Here is a 16717-nt window from a genome sequence, read left to right as displayed (position 1 = left end):
AAAACATTCGCAAATCAGGAGAACAATTAGTCAAGATCTGATCACAAATCATGAAATCACAAACAGACTCATATGTGTTCTCAATCTCTGAAAGTTCTAACCATTTATCAAAATATTGTCTCAACCGACAAAACAAGGTTGTAAATACCTTTCACCTATATTGATTGCAAATTTTCCTCTGAACTTCTTCCTATACTCATTCGGATTAATATGAAATGATTTCAATAGAGCTCCACACTATCACAATATATTTCACTTAGTAACATAAAACTTCTTTCTTCATTCCATCACCTTTCATGATTTGGAACCCTATCTTGTTTACCTACCTCTTTTAATACACACACAGATTAGGAATAATTAAAATACAGAGAAGAAAATGAAGAGAACATTCTCTCAATTTTTTTCTAAAAATGTACAAGCAATATACAGTATATCAGCAAAAGGTTATTAACACACTATCATACATCATTACCCCATGATTATTGCTTTAACAGTCACAATATCACAAAACACTTGCATAAATTAACAAACATTTATGATTATTAATGGTTTACAAACTTCTTGCAATGTCTGTAATATAATCAAAAGCAATTTTTAGTTGTGAAGCTTACTCCTAAAAGAGACAATGAAATTATTGCCATTAACCCAAGATTTTGTTCCATCAAGATGTTGGAAGTATCCTGGAACATTTTTTCACATTATTCACAATTTAGACTATCAACAACTACAGTTGTTAATTTTAATATCATAATGCTTAGTGTCCAAATAATCAGATTTAATACATGATATTTACCTTTGATATTACCATATTACCCCGAAATAGTTTTGACAAACTTGATTGGATAGCAAGAAAGACCCCTGGCAGTGCTACAGAAAATGCTTAACTTCAACTCAAGAGGCTGCAGTGCCACCATAAAATCCCATGTTCCAAGACCATTTTAAATATATATTTCTGTGCTCTTTTCTGAAAAGTTTTCCACGTTGTTCACAAAAAGCCATTCCATTTTTGGAAGTTTGTTAGTTTATTGTTATAAAGCTGCGAACACAACCACCAAGTCACACTCCCAAACTCTCACAGGCCTTGCCTCTAGAGCTTGATGGTCAAATTATTGGTTCCACAAGAAGTGCGTATCATAACTGACAATTTCAGTGATAATCATTACCAACCTCTCTATTTTGGGTTCATGCACAACCTTTAGAGCCAATTCTAATTTTTAATCCTGTACAACACATAATAAAACTAAAGGTCTTTAATCATAAACCTAAATAAGAATTCATTTAAAACTAAAAAAATAAAAAAAATAAAGCTAATAAATTACCCAAAGAATGAAAATAATCACTGATATACTTTCTCAGATGACATTAAGCTATTTTGGAGACCTAAAGTTCATTATAATTTTATAATAAAATTCTAGATATAATTTGCAAAGCACATTAAATTTGTTTTCTTCTAGCAAACACTCAAGATTGCATAAAACACTTTTCTAAATAAAAAATATTCAAAAGAAGATCCTTAGCCTTTATAACCTTGTATCAAACAGTGCTAGAGCAATTTCTATGACATTACGTTTACATACTCAGGACAAATAAACACTATAAAAAGTTAAGAGATGGAATGATATTCAATTTTTGGTAGTAACTGACATTCCAAAACCAAACTTACATTTCTCATCATAACACTGATTCACAGTGCTTTTATGACCATACCAAAAATGTACATAAATTATACATTTCACTACAGCTGGGCTTCACAATAAATTCCTTTATATTTCAATTAAAATGTTAGTTTAGAATTATTAGAATATTCAAAAAATTTTTTATGACTAGTGTATAACTTCTATAAAAAGTAACAACAGTGTCCCAAACTACATCAAATAAGACACTTTCTTGACAGTTATTAGACTGAGGAAGTCCATCACCAAATTACACTATACAAGACCAAAGGCTTCACTCTGCTGAATGGCCTGTAGGAGTTTGTACCTCAGTTTTTCCTTGGTGTTGTATACTGGAAGGTCTAGCTGAGCAATAAAAGGATGGGCTACGGGTAGGTAAGCATCATCAGCTGTTGACTGAATGGTTATTTTTAAAGCCTGAAAAATGAAAAAACAGAAAGAAAGACTAAACTGCCCCTACATCAAAACTGACCAATAAATCCAAGCATATTCTCTAAGAAAGCACTTATATCAAATCTCATGTAATTTTGGTATAAATTATAGATGTACATTTTAATAATAAGAAAAAGTCTCTGTCACAAGTGCACAATAAAAATACGCTTGATTCAGTAAGAATCCATCAACTCCATTACCATTCAGCAGAAAATGACATCTACAGCACAATGCTGCCTATTAGCTACTGTTTCTTTTTCAGTTAAAGGAAATAATTATACAATATAGCTATTCATTGTAATGAAAAAACTGATGACTAGTGCAAGTTTTTTGCATAGGTGAGCAGACAGAAACCACCACAGCTGTATAAGCAATTCCCAAAAAAATAAGAAAGAAAAAGTGGTGTCCATCAAATATTCAGAATGATACAGTTCTGGACAACCAGAATCATCAACAGGAGACCCATACAAAAGCGGTAGCACCTACAGTAAGCCTTACAGAAGCATACTCATGAAAAATTAATGCTTCTCTTCTGTCCCAGCTGCATTGCTTTCTGCCTTTCATTTATTATTCATTTTCTTTGGTCTCTTTCCAACGAGCTTTAACTTGGTTTGCTCCAATTTTTCACCTTTAAGAATAAACTCTTCAGTTGAGCCCATGGAGCCCAGAAATGCTACTAACTACTCATGTTAAACTGCTTTTAAAAAATACACATTTATTCATTAACTGATGTCCAGTGTCACAACTTCCATGGCCACATTTAAAAGCAGGAGCATTTTTGTTAGTTTTGATTCTCAACACCCATTACAGTATGTCAAGTGTGACCTTTCTAAATGAAGACTGAATAGTGTTTTGTACTTATCAAGACATGCAAATAATATGTTTGGTATCGACACTTATGATCTACAAAAAACCAGTGAATTTTATTAAAAGATTTTTCTTAACATTCCCATAGTTACAGACAACTCTTACATTTTGTTACCTGCATAAAATGCATATGAACAGCTTGAAAGGCCCAATTCTCCTGGATAAATTTGCTTTGCCATTCTCTAAACAAGGTGAAAAACAAACCAAGTTATATGTACCCAAAAAATTTTACAAACCAGTACTAATTAGCATCAGTTCAACAAATGTGCACAATGGCTCTCATTCAACAGGGCTGCCAACAGCAGTAACAAACTAAGCAACTACAGGTGGTTACACAAATACAACAACACAGAATTGTCCTATATCTGGTAGGGCCACATAAGACAGGCTATGCAAAAAAAGCAGCCTATTGAAATGATAGCACACCTGGTTAAATGAGAATAATGCTAGATAAATAATGACCAGACTGTGAGTAGCACAGATGACTGAAAGGCTGTGTAGTGATAAAACAGTCAGTCCAAAGACTAAAATTTCTTCTGCTCCTGTGATTTTCATAACTTTCAAAATAAACATGGTAGCCTTTGGCCGCTGACACTGTGCAAAGATGTCATATTTGATGATATACTGATGACAAGGTAAAGAAGCATTCCCCACAAATAGGAGCAACTCAAGTAAACTGTAGTTACTTCTATTACAAACTGAGAAAATACCTTATCGGTCATATTACAGTATGGATAAAATTTTGGGATTACAACTAAAACTAATTTTATTATATTGATAAATCTTATACTGTACATGATTTAAAACTAAAACAAACTAATTTTGTTATTTTACTGATAAATCTTATACTGTACATGATTTGATAAATGATTTACTTAAACTGAAGAATGGCCATTATATGCAGGTTGTTGTTGTTGTTGTTGTTGTTGTTGTTGTTAATTAATTAGGTAGTTTAACCAGATCACAAAGTTAAATACCCTGACTGTCATATACACCAGTTCTTTAATTAAAAATTCAATCAGATAAATTGACAATCACGAAGATTTTGATAAAATTGTTTACTGCATTCTCTGCATACAAGGATTGTCTTGTAAGCTATTCATCAAATATCAACAGTTCATATGTGTATGACCAATTCAAAGATGGAATAAACTTACATTCTTTTAGTGCACTTTTGGCTTGAAGAATGCAAAAATTCCAATAATAGATTTGATTAATTCTTAATACATCACCATCAGATTAATTATTCCATAAATTCTGTCATTTACTGAAGATGATACGTTCATTAGAGGCTAGATGGTCACCGACAGGAATAAGTCTTTTTGATCTGGTTATAGTAGTTACAGCTCTGGTTGTCTCATTGGCATCTTCAGTTCCCTCAATGGGTTGGACCTAACATATTTCAACAATTATTCCAACTTTATATAATGTGGAATGAAAATTATTTCATTCGGCAAGAGATATTTTAGAACAATACCTTTTAAAAGTTTCTATAACATCTCTTCAGTAACTGAAAATTACAAATTTCTATGGTGGCATTATTGTTATAACAATCTCAAGTGCTGAATTCATTGCACACAATTATGTTCTGAAAAGAGAAGCACAGTTTGACCAAGAGACTGGATTTATGTTGCTACATTATATAAGCAGCACAGGCTTAAAGTGATCAGCAGGCCAAAAGACAAAGAAATCTGAACAATTTTATCATTTTTTAAAACATTCCTGTGGCTTCACATGGCATTCACAAATATCTACCCACAGCACTTTATCAATATTTGTTTTATGGTTACTGTATTGGGTATTTCAGTGGCCCATGATTACAGCAACTGTGAGAATTAAATCTACCAAGACTGCAAAATTGTTGCCAATTCTTTATTCCTGCTACCTTTCAAGCACTACTCAACTATATGCAAATGATATTTGAGGTAATATAAAAAGCCAGCTTCATATACTATTAATTTTTTTTCAAAAATCTACTTAGGTTCCATAATAACCAAAACTTGCCATTATTCATCAGTGAATAAATACATGGAGTGTAAATTATCTTCCTAAACAAATACCTGCAGATTTAATTACAAGTTAGGCATCGTCTCCAAAGATTTTCAAATCGAGGTACAAAGCCACTTACCTTCATTCCTAAAATTGGTACCCGATCTGTGCCAGTCAAGAAGAGGAGGAAATGTCTTTTCTGGTCCAAAGCAAAGTCATGGAAGACTTCCCAAAACATTTTGGTGACAGCATGCTCAGCATGATATTCTCCCTACAGGATGAAATAAAGAGTTATAACAGTAAAATAAAAATTAAGTAACATAGTAACACATTGAGGACAAGCAGAATTCAAAAGGATAGAGCTAACTACAAAGTTGTACAGTATAAGGTTAAAGGAAGTAAAATGAGAATTTGAATATACAAGCCATATCCTGAAAAAATTGTGAAATTCTTGGAAGAATATTATTAAATATACAAACTATGCAGAGCAAAGTCTAGAAATATTTTTGATGCCTTTTACATGAATAAGACTTATGGTAACTACAAACTTACTTACCTTGTATTCAGCACTTTTCTCCAACTCATTCCAGTCATAATTTTCATTGCCAGTGACAAGAGCCATCAACTCCATTGGGTAAAATAATTTCAAAACTATCCCACCACACACTCTGTAGAATCCATCATGGAATGCCTGATACTGGCTCTCTATGCCCTTGTTTAATTTATAGTCCACTAGAAGGTCCACATACTCCTGCCTTTAAAAAATTTCCCAAAATTAGACTCAGCAATAATTCACCTACCAGGATACTGCAATGACTCAATCACAAAATTGTCTTAATAAAATTTTAATTTTCTTGAAAAAAGCAATAATGATTAAATAACAAAATAAAGAGTCTTGACCTAATTGTTTTTTACAAAAGTGCATGTAATGTTGCCTAATTAGAAAAAATAGCATTACTTGTACCTTTCATTAAACTCTCTACATTCAACTACGTCCAAGGATCTACAACAAAAATAACATCCAAATTTCATTCTTAATTAAAACACCATACAATAGTTGGTTTGCCTAATATTCTTACTCATTCAACATTAAAACTCTACTGAGATAATATATCTTAGAAGTGATATACAAAGGTTCTCAATGAAAAATCCCTGATGTATACTCTCCAAGTATACATTTTGAGGGAAACACTTCTGACCACCAAGTATATGGCTCACTAGCACACTTGGAACATTTTAATATTTTATTAATTCCTCCAAACTAAATACTGTACATAATCTAATATTTGCAGCTTTGATTATTTTACACACTATTCAAAACAACCATTATTACTTTCTCCTATATCAGAAGTTACCACCTTTCAAAAAAACCAGTTTCTTGGGCTTACAATGATGGAAATTTTAACTTTTGTTAAAATCGTAACTCTTAAAAATGGAGATAATGTAATTGAATGCCAACATCAAAGTGATTAGGCATAAAAGTGGGCCAGTTAAAGTTGATAAGCCAACATCAAGATTACTATTAGCCCAAGATGACAACAGAGTTTATGACCATGCAACTGACCACATAACTACCAAAGATCAAATAGCACTACCTCTCCTTCACTAATCTAAGTTTATGTTCTATTATTGAAAACTTGTTGCCCAAATGTCAAAATGGAAATGTTTCCTGATGACATAGCAAAACAAATACTGGTAAGAGAAATTGAACCCTTGAATGATGTAGGCTGCATGTGAAAGGCAGAAGTAATATTCTATTTTCTATTAAGGAATGGCAGAAATATTATATATTAGAGATATCTTTGGATAAAATTACCTGAAACTTCACGATCTTAAAAGTTCTTAGAAAATATTATATAAAGAGCATATGAAGTAAGTGTCCAAGAAGTTCTTAAATTGACAATAACATAATGCCATACAATTATGCTATAGTTTACCTGTTGAATGTTTTAGCCTTTAAACACTTAAGTATACCACCCACTTGTACTAGGAAAACGAATACTGTATACTTACTTATTTTGAGAGGTTACATTTATGTTTTCTCCATCGGGCTTCAAGGGTATGACTTTAGTTTCTCCAAAGTAATCCTGTGTCACAGTGAAATTCAAGCAAAATACTTCTTCCGCATCATCATTATCATGCTCCAGTAATTCATGAAGACTCCTGAAAACAAATCAAAATAGTTAACATTTGGTGTCCAACATAACAATGGAGTTTTGTCACAAAATTTTTCAAAAAGTTTTATTAAAAGTTTTGGAACCTTTGAAATTCATTAAATTTCCTTATTTTTCATGCTACAGGATGATACTGGTATCTACATTAAAAAACTAGAAAAAACACTCACTAGTCTTGGCAAGGTAATAATTTTAGCTTTTGAATTTCTTGTAACAGCACCATAAATAACACCTCAACAATAGAGAAAACAAGGCAATCTCATGACATTCCAGGCTACAAGATTTATGGAAGGCAAAATACTTAAAAAGTCAAGTTTACCTTGTAAGGCAAGGATCCAAGTCTGCTAAATCATCAAGAACTGCTGACTCTCCTAGTAACTTTTTGTAGAGTATCAATGGAAAGGGCAAGTTGATAACGGTAAAATTGTATATTGCAAGACCACATACAATCCCTGCAAGCATGAAAAATTTACTTATTAGGTTATTGAGGGAACTATTCTTTACATCTACTGGGGCTACTTATAAAATATGTCTCCCTGAATCTTTGTAGCCATAACTTCAACTTACGAAATACATTCAGTCATTTATAACAACCTTGAAATAACATTATCTTGCCAAGCAATCTTCCACAAAATAAGAAAATATAAATAAAAATTACATACATATTTACATACAAAGTTAACATTGAAGTTAACATTAAAAGTTAGAATACTTTAAGACATTAATGCCAGGTGCTTCAAAGCAGTAGAGATGCCTCTCATAAACCTGAGAACATAAAAACCATTAACACTGGCATAAGATAATTCCAGTTTAACAGTACATGGAATGAAAAGCTACTAGTACTGACAAGGTGAAAAAATGACACTTCACAAAACGTGGATACTAATATCTTTAAAGTTACTGGGATGCACACAATAACGGTAATAATAGAATTTCCTATTGATATAGTAATGGAAGATGGCAATATAAGAGCTCTTCTGGCAACTGGCTAAATAAAAAATGACAACCGTTGAGAAAAAGGAAACCACCATTTTGAGCAACCTCATAAAAAAAAAGATCACAGGAAGCTGCTGACTGCCAAACATGAGAGCCACGTTTCAGTGATGGAACACTGAAGACAACATATGTGGCATGATGCCATAATCCCCATAATTATATTCACATGAAAAAATACTATATTTCTGGTATTGTTAGAGGGTGTGTTTAAAAGTTGGTGTGAAACAGAAACCTAGGCTCCAAAGATATAAAGTATTGACAAACATTCAAATACCCTGTACTTGACAACAACTGACAGCCAATAGTTTGATAACACAATGTTGCATGTAGGTTGTGGAAGAAAAACTGTTTTGTTCCAGACCTTCATTAAGACTAGAAGCAACTCAATTTTGTATTTAAGGAAGTAAATAAATACAACAAACTGTATTTCTTCTCCCCACTGAGATATCTATTTTCTTTTTCTTTTTATTCTTCTGAACCAGCAATTGTGTCATTGTACAGCCCAAAAACAACATAGGTCCAACAGAACCTGAGAAACACCACATAAGTATAGGTTCTCTTTCAATAGAAAATATCTCAACAACAACTCTGGTTTCCATTACTTTTCAAAAACTGAGAATGAGATAAGTGCATAGACCCCAGCTCCTGCAATGTATAATTTGGGTAAAATGACAGGTTTGGTTACATGCTACACTAAAATCAATCTGAACAAGTTTGGACTCATATCCACTGTCACAGCTGCCTGGAAGATAACTAATCAAAGCTATAAGGGAATCACACACAACAAATTTCCTGTTACCCAAATGTTTGAAATGTCTGAGAATTTCTGGCAACTGATTAACCGAAAAATTCTAATACCTGATATCTACAAGCTTATGTGGAATACAGGTACATACAAATTTGAATCATCATATTTACTGATTCAAAAAGGTGACAATTTACACAGGCTCTCTTTTTCTTCATAGATACGACATCAGGTAACCATAAGCTACTAGTGTAAACTGTAATCACCATTATGCTTCAACTTAATGCCATCTTCTTCTTTATTACATATATCAAATCACGCAGGCTTTATGTTTCTTAATAAGAAATTAGCCTCAAGAATTGTCAAAAATTAATTGCTATGCATTGGTCATTAGTTTCCAACTGAATGTTGCATTTTGTTGGCTGTAATTAAATTCCCTCTTTCGTTTCTATCGTTCCATCAGGCTGCCCTCGCCACAGCTTCCAACAACATTGAATGTTTGCAGTTTACTTTATTTGTATTAATATCCTAAAATGTCTTTACTATGTTTGAAAAGTACATGAGACCTTCTAAGGGTAGTAGGCTACCACCTGGCTCTAAGTCCTGGCTCTCATGTAATGAAATATTTTTGTCAACTTTGCCCTCCTCTCATGTTAAGGTTAACTGTACTGTTTGTTAACTGCAGAAAACTGCAATATTCCTGTATATTAATATCTGGTGTTAGATTATATTCAGTTGTGGGAATTGTAATATTAAGTATGTTGGACAAACTGGATTACCCTTAATCTTAAGAATAGCCATAGAAGCTTATGTAATATTTATTACAAAGACAAATATCATGGTGATGTCCTACAATTTATCATAAGTAGACAATGATTAGATTTCTCTAAAACACAAGAACTAGTAACTGTCTAATGCACATGAGATCATTTTGTTAAGCAAATAATTAAAAAGTGAGACATGTTAAAGGATGGCATCAAATAAAATACAAATAAAGTCACATAATAAGAGGCATACACAGCTGGCTACTTGCAAAGGGAAATATGACACGCCCTGGACATAAATGATCCATTATCGGTGAATTAAGGGAAGGAAAATCAGAATATGAAATGTGTGTGAATTTCACTCCCTCAAGTAAAAGCCCAGAATTAAACTGTAATACCACATACTCCTGCTTATAATTATCCAAATGCTAGACTGGGACTAAATTTCAACGAATAACCAGGGTACCTTACTTAAACTAGTTGATAAGACTATTCCAGCATAAAATAAGTTTAGAGGAAGTAAAGCTAGAACAGAACACTGGCCCATCAAAACATAGTATGAACAGAAAATGGATAAACAGTGATATAAGAACAACATAACAAGGTTAAACAACAATAGAAGAGCACAGACTCAAAATGACAAGTATGTGTTCTTCTCAGTGACAATGGAGAACAATAAGCACTATGCTAGATGATGGCAGTGTTCCCCTGAGAAATTTGTTGGGATTGCATTTACAGAATAACACCTTAATTAAAAAATCTGACCAGGGAAGCATACTCTATATTTGGAACTCTACATCTGGGAAGTTTATGGTTTCCTAATGACCTATTATTTCACTCGAAAATAAATGAAGAAAATAGGTGGTAAGATGTAAGAAATTACTTGCATCAGTACAGATAAGAATCATTAAATAGTGAAATAACACACAAATAAGATCTTTTACGACTAGGTTTGCAGATTTTGTTAACTAAATAGTTGAATAAAAAAAAAAATTGTTTATGACTAGGTTTGCCAAGATTTTGTCAGCTAGACATAATATTAAAATTTAGATTCTTAACTGCTTTGAACCCTTGATCCATAGGAGAACATTTTCACTGCACCTATCGGGATCGTTATGAAATAACTTACATTTAAGCAATATAAAATGTTTAAAAAATTCAGTACATTACGCAAAAGACTGATACAATGCAACTTTGTTAACAAACAACTCAGTGCTGTGCATAGTTATCTTTGAACAAGGGTGAGTAATCAGTGCAATGGACTAAAATAGGAATTATCACACAAATGGTTTTTGCAATATTTTGCCTGGTTTTTATGTATGCCTATGAGAATTACAGTATGTACTTCATATAAAATGTAGTAAAACTACTTAGTAATAATAGTATTCAGCAGGTTCTTGCCTTTCTGGGAACACAAAATGATTTTGTGCAGTCTACTTTGTGTTGCTAGAATATACAAGTAAAATAACCCTTACCAATAAGAGCATAAGTTGAAGCCTGCTCGATAATATAAGAACAATTAATATCCTAACAGCATTAGCTGACATGTTTTTCTAAATGTGAATGATCACAGATAACCAACATATGTAAGTATAATATTAACCGTACATAGAAAAACATAGTATGGGAGCAAGGTATGATGTCCAGTAGTCTTGACATTATAGCTCATTCATTACATCTTTTCTAAAGCTGTCAACAACTTATTTAATTTTGTGTTAGGGATAATGTCTAAATAATCTGCATATAATATTAGCTTATTTTCAAGTTTAATCATTCATATTAGCAGTAGAGATTAAAATCAATGAATTTCTAGGACCACACTATGCAGTAGAAAAGAAAAAAAATACGTCCAAGTTACCTCATAATATTAATATGTGACATTTATCTTTGCTCTGGATTCGTAAAAGTTATCCAGACCTAAATAAATACTAGTAACTAAAAAAAGCATAATTCATTATTTCACGTGAACAAATTTTCAATATAACATCGGCCAGAATGCTATAAGCCCTTCTCTCTCTCTCTCTCTCTCTCTCTCTCTCTCTCTCTCTCTCTCTCTCTCTCTCTCTCTCTCTCTCTTATATATATATATATATATATATATATATATATATATATATATATATATATATATATATATATATATATATATATATATATATATATATATATATATATATATATATATATATATATATATATATATATATTATCAACACGTAAGTATATTGATAATATATTCGAACAAATATGATTATATACATATGTGTTATTAGATATTTTTATAAGAAATTCTTTTTAAACATATTTATTTACTTTTAGTTTTCTGTTTCAATTTATGACGGTGTCAATAACCTAGATGGTGTGACGGCAGTTTTAATAGACATAATCAGTCAGTCAGTCACTCTGAGTCATAAAATCGTTCAAGAATTTAAAGGGGAACCAGATACGTATTTAATTCCTCTCTCGGGTGGCATTACAAGCTGAATTCAGCTTAAATTTTGAGGAGAGTCTCCAGATCCTTTGTTTATCAGAGAAGAGTTTTATATGCTTTGTGTTCGACCGTCACGGATATTATAGGAAAGTATGATGACCCCAGTGGAAATCTTTCGTCAGAGAAACAGAGAAAAGAAAAAAAATAATCATGAGAGTTTTTATTTTCACCGTTTGCATGAAGTAAAACGAAATTTTTATTTTACAAAAATCGCTTTTGAAATAGAGCGGTTGGTTGAGGATTGTTGTGCTTTATCATTTACTGCGTCCACATTTGATATAACTTTATCTGCAAATATCACACACAATTACATATATATATATATATATATATATATATATATATATATATATATATATATATATATATATATATATATATATATATATATATATATATATATATATATAGTGAGGATTGAGAGGGGTTCTATCTACCGGTAGACATCAGCAGGTTAGGGTGAAGGATCATTCCATTATTCCTTTTCATGGTACTTTATTGACTAATCCTGAATTTTCATTTATACGAGAACATGCAAAGAAATGCAAATATGACATAAACTACAAAGATTTTAAAATTATAGGCCAAACTCCTAACGAACAATATTTAGCAATCTTGGAAACACTCTTTATTAAACAACTAGTTCCACAGTTAAACACCCAGTCTTCCTCAACACCTCAGTATCTCTCGTGAGTCTAAGTCGAAGCTGAACCCGGCCCGAATAGTCACTCGGTCTGTGCCTTCAGCACCTTATGCTAGTTACTCCTCCCTATCCTTTGTACTTTAATTTTATATTATTTGTATATATGTATGAAGTTTTTTTTTTTTTACTTAATTTTAGTCCGAGTTTTTATTTTAACTTTTAACTTCTATTTTTATAGCTTGAAAATGGGACTTTAGTCCTGAAACGTCGCAGCAACAATAAAGTACCTTGAAAAGGTATAATGGAATGATCCTTCGCCCTAACCTGCTATATATATATATATATATATATATATATATATATATATATATATATATATATATATATATATATATATATATATATATATATATATATATATATATATATATATATATATACTTTACATACTTACGTAATTGTATGTGATATTTGCAAGTGAAGTTATATCAAATGTGGACGCAGTACATGACAAGCCACAACAATCCTCAACAAACCGCTCTATTTCAAAAAGCGATTTTAGTACAATAAAAATTTCGTTTTACTTCAAGCAAACGGGGAGAATAGAAACCTCTCAGGATTTTTTTTATTTCTCCGATGAAACATTCCCACTGAGGTCATCATACTTTCCTATAATATCCGTGACAGTCGAACACAAAGCATCTAAACCGCTTCCCTCGTGAAAAAAGAGTCTGGTGACCATGCTCAGAATTGAAGCTGAACTCAGCTGCTTTCAATGCCCCCCCTTTAAATTCTTGAACGATTTTATGACTTCAAGTGACTGACTGATTGAGTATGTCTATTAAAACTGCCTTCACAACATCTAGGTTATTGACGCCGTAATAAATTGAGATAGAAAACTAAAAGAAAATGAATGAATACGTTTAAAAAGAATTTCATATGAAATTATCTAATAATACATATGTATATAATCATATTTGTTCGAATATATTGTCAATATTTACATATATTTTATATGTATACTTTATATCTAAATTTTGTTGAGGATGCCCGCCTCCCACTTAAAGATATATACTGTACTGTAACTGCTCTATATGACAATCCTTACCGAGAATTGTAGATATTATCACTACTAAGCTGTAAGTCACTCTAAATCTCTGTATTTTATAAATGTGCATCTACTTTTTACGTTATAAATAGAAACATGGCACGGGCATGCTGGAATGGTCTGTGCATTATCCTCAAAAAGAAGAGAAAAGGATTATTGAAAGAAATACAACTTTACTCTGGGCTAAAAGGTCATGGAATGAATTCTAATAAATTCCATAAAAATGGGAAATCGTGCAGTATCTGAAATTAATACAGTGATGTCTGGAATTTTATGATAATCATTTACTGAAGATTCACGGCACTGTTTCTAAAAATGTTTACGAAAACAACGGATAACACCCCAAAAAAATCTGGTGTTTTGTAACCGGATATACATAGTCATAAATGCTAAAGACTACGTGGGCAAATATGTCCATTACTTACGTTGACCACAGATGTCACTTATATGAGATATCATAATGGATGTAATAACTTATGAAAAAAACACTTACACGCCCGCGCGCGCACGCACGCACGCACGCACACACACACACACACACACACACGAGTGTGCGTGTGTGTGTTTGTGTACTGTGTGCTTTAATGAATACCATGCGTATCTTCAGGGTATAAAACTAGAATTAAAGAGTAAAACGGTAAACAAAAAACTCCTTACACCACGAAAAAATATTGCCGAAAGATACAAAATATCATCAACCGTATAACTGTTTAATGCAGAAAAGACTGTGGACAGAATAACCAGAGAGCCGCAATCAAAATGCCAGGAGCGAAACTAACTCTTTTTTTAGCTGGTCAGTTAGTTTACTATTACAGCGTATAATATTTGTATTATCGAGACCGGATTCTCTTGTCAGGTGTTAGCCATATGATTATGACAATAATTTGAAGCTACAACTTCCTGACGTCATCCTTACATTTTTTTTCAATTTTGTAATTTTTATAAAGATAACGCCTAGAACCACACTATATATATATATATATATATATATATATATATATATATATATATATATATATATATATATATATATATATATATATATATATATATATATATATATATATATGTATGTGTGTGTGTGTGTGTGTGTGTGTGTGTGTGTGTGTGTGTGTGTGTGTGTGTGTGTGTGTGTGTGTGTCCATAGAGAGAGAAAGAGAGATCAGTTTTCAGTATGATACCATACCTTTAAGTACGCAAACTTAAAATTCCACGAGGAGAATGTCCTCAAAGGACCAGGTGTCCAGTTGAACATTTTACCTTTATCCTTAAAATCCAAACAGCACATATTACTGTAAAACGCGTTATGCGATCCGCAATATCGATTTAGTGAACCTGAGTCCGACTTCGTCTTGCTTTACTTTTCCCATGAGTGTCATGGGACAATACCCTCTCAGCATCTGTTGTACTGAGAGGTATACAGTACGAGCTGATAGCAATTTTGGCCAGTTCTTTGTAGTAATTGTCACCTGCTGCTTGATTATGATGAAGTTAGTATACCCAAAAGTCAACTTGATTTTTTGGTATTTCAGACCCAGGAAATTCTTCTCGTCAATCTGCTTTACTGATGTTTGTTCATGCTCGTTCTTAGACCTTAGTAAATCATACTTTTCTTCCTTAGCCAGGTGTCCTTGTGGTAGCTCATTAAATCGAGGCTTAAACTGAACCTGGTAATCAGAGGACTAAGGCGCGTGGTACAGTTCATTTGCAGGATCGTGTTATTGATTTTCGTGTCAGTTTGATTTATTACTTCCGCTAGACAATTACGATATCGGTTCTGAATTCCCAGTTTTTTTTCTAGAAATCAGTTTACTGCAGTTAAGGTCAAACTGAAACTTCTCCAAGTTTACAGTCAGTTAACTTCCAAATGTTTTTTCTTCACTTCGATCTGTGTTAGCTTTTATAAGAAAGGAATGCCTAAATTTTTCAAATTCTTGAAAAAGCTTGTAAAGATCTGTATTGGTTGCCTGAACGATTGGGAGTGCAAAAGTCACGTTCAGCTTTATCATAAAGTTTTCTTTAATCAAGTATTCACTGTGGTTTCTGTCTACAACGGAACAAAAATAGGCCTTCAGCTCTTCCCATTCAGAGCCTCATTATCATGTCATGGCACTTTCCATTCACTAGCCAACGAGTTGCACTCGCTCACTCCCATTGTTCATGGTATTATATATTTATTTGAAACATTTATACATTTAGAGTAAATGGCGAAAGATGGTGAAAGGACATCTTGAAAAGGGACAGAAAAGTACATCTCAGAGCGGACAGATTTCCATTTCAAGAACGGATCTGGTAACTCTACCATTCAAAAACTTATTGGCTCTTCTTTATTGCAAGATGGTTTTACTGTTAATTTTCTGAATTCTTTTATGCAATTAATTTGTGGCAATGAATAAGTCTCGTCATTCCTCGAGAGTCACTAAAACACTACTTAGGCCACCACTCTTCCCATGCACTTCAGAAAATTCAGAATTTAAGGGACTGCTTAGTGCAGTGACGTTTGTTCACCTCTGCTGCCAAGCTCATGGACTCTTTTCCAGCTTCTTTTTCCTTGTGTCTACGTTTTCCTCTCATTTCTACCTAGAGAGGTTCCAGAAGGACACCGATTTTTTTTTTTTTTTTTTTTTTGTCCAGTAAGTTTTATGCAAAAGCAATAGACAACCCTTTTTCTCTGATTGCTTGTTTAGACGTAATTAATATAATGGTACGTTTGTTGTTGTTGTTATATTAATATTATTAATATTTGATGAGCTAAAATGTTCAGTCACTGCTGCGTTTCTGAGTTTGTAATAATTGCTCTTGTATAAATATTTCTCCTTGAAAATCAACGTAACT

At 32.4% G+C, this 16717-nt stretch overlaps 1 protein-coding gene across 1 annotated transcript; it reads right to left on the bottom strand.

Annotated features, from left to right (window-relative positions):
* Positions 1-371: 371 nt before the first annotated feature.
* On the bottom strand, positions 372-16456 carry LOC136837090 (probable E3 ubiquitin-protein ligase HERC4). Its single transcript, XM_067101699.1, has 8 exons — positions 16391-16456; positions 15244-15549; positions 11116-11137; positions 7455-7587; positions 6975-7124; positions 5518-5716; positions 5101-5232; positions 372-2090 (listed from the first exon to the last, which is right to left on the bottom strand). Exons 1-8 carry the CDS (start codon positions 16454-16456, stop codon positions 1929-1931), a joined length of 1170 nt encoding a protein of 389 aa, XP_066957800.1. The 3' UTR covers positions 372-1928.
* Positions 16457-16717: the final 261 nt, after the last annotated feature.

Source organism: Macrobrachium rosenbergii, chromosome 57, assembly GCF_040412425.1.
Source record: "Macrobrachium rosenbergii isolate ZJJX-2024 chromosome 57, ASM4041242v1, whole genome shotgun sequence".
Taxonomy (NCBI): Eukaryota; Metazoa; Arthropoda; class Malacostraca; order Decapoda; family Palaemonidae; genus Macrobrachium; species Macrobrachium rosenbergii.
This window is presented reverse-complemented; position numbering and strand designations above follow the sequence as displayed.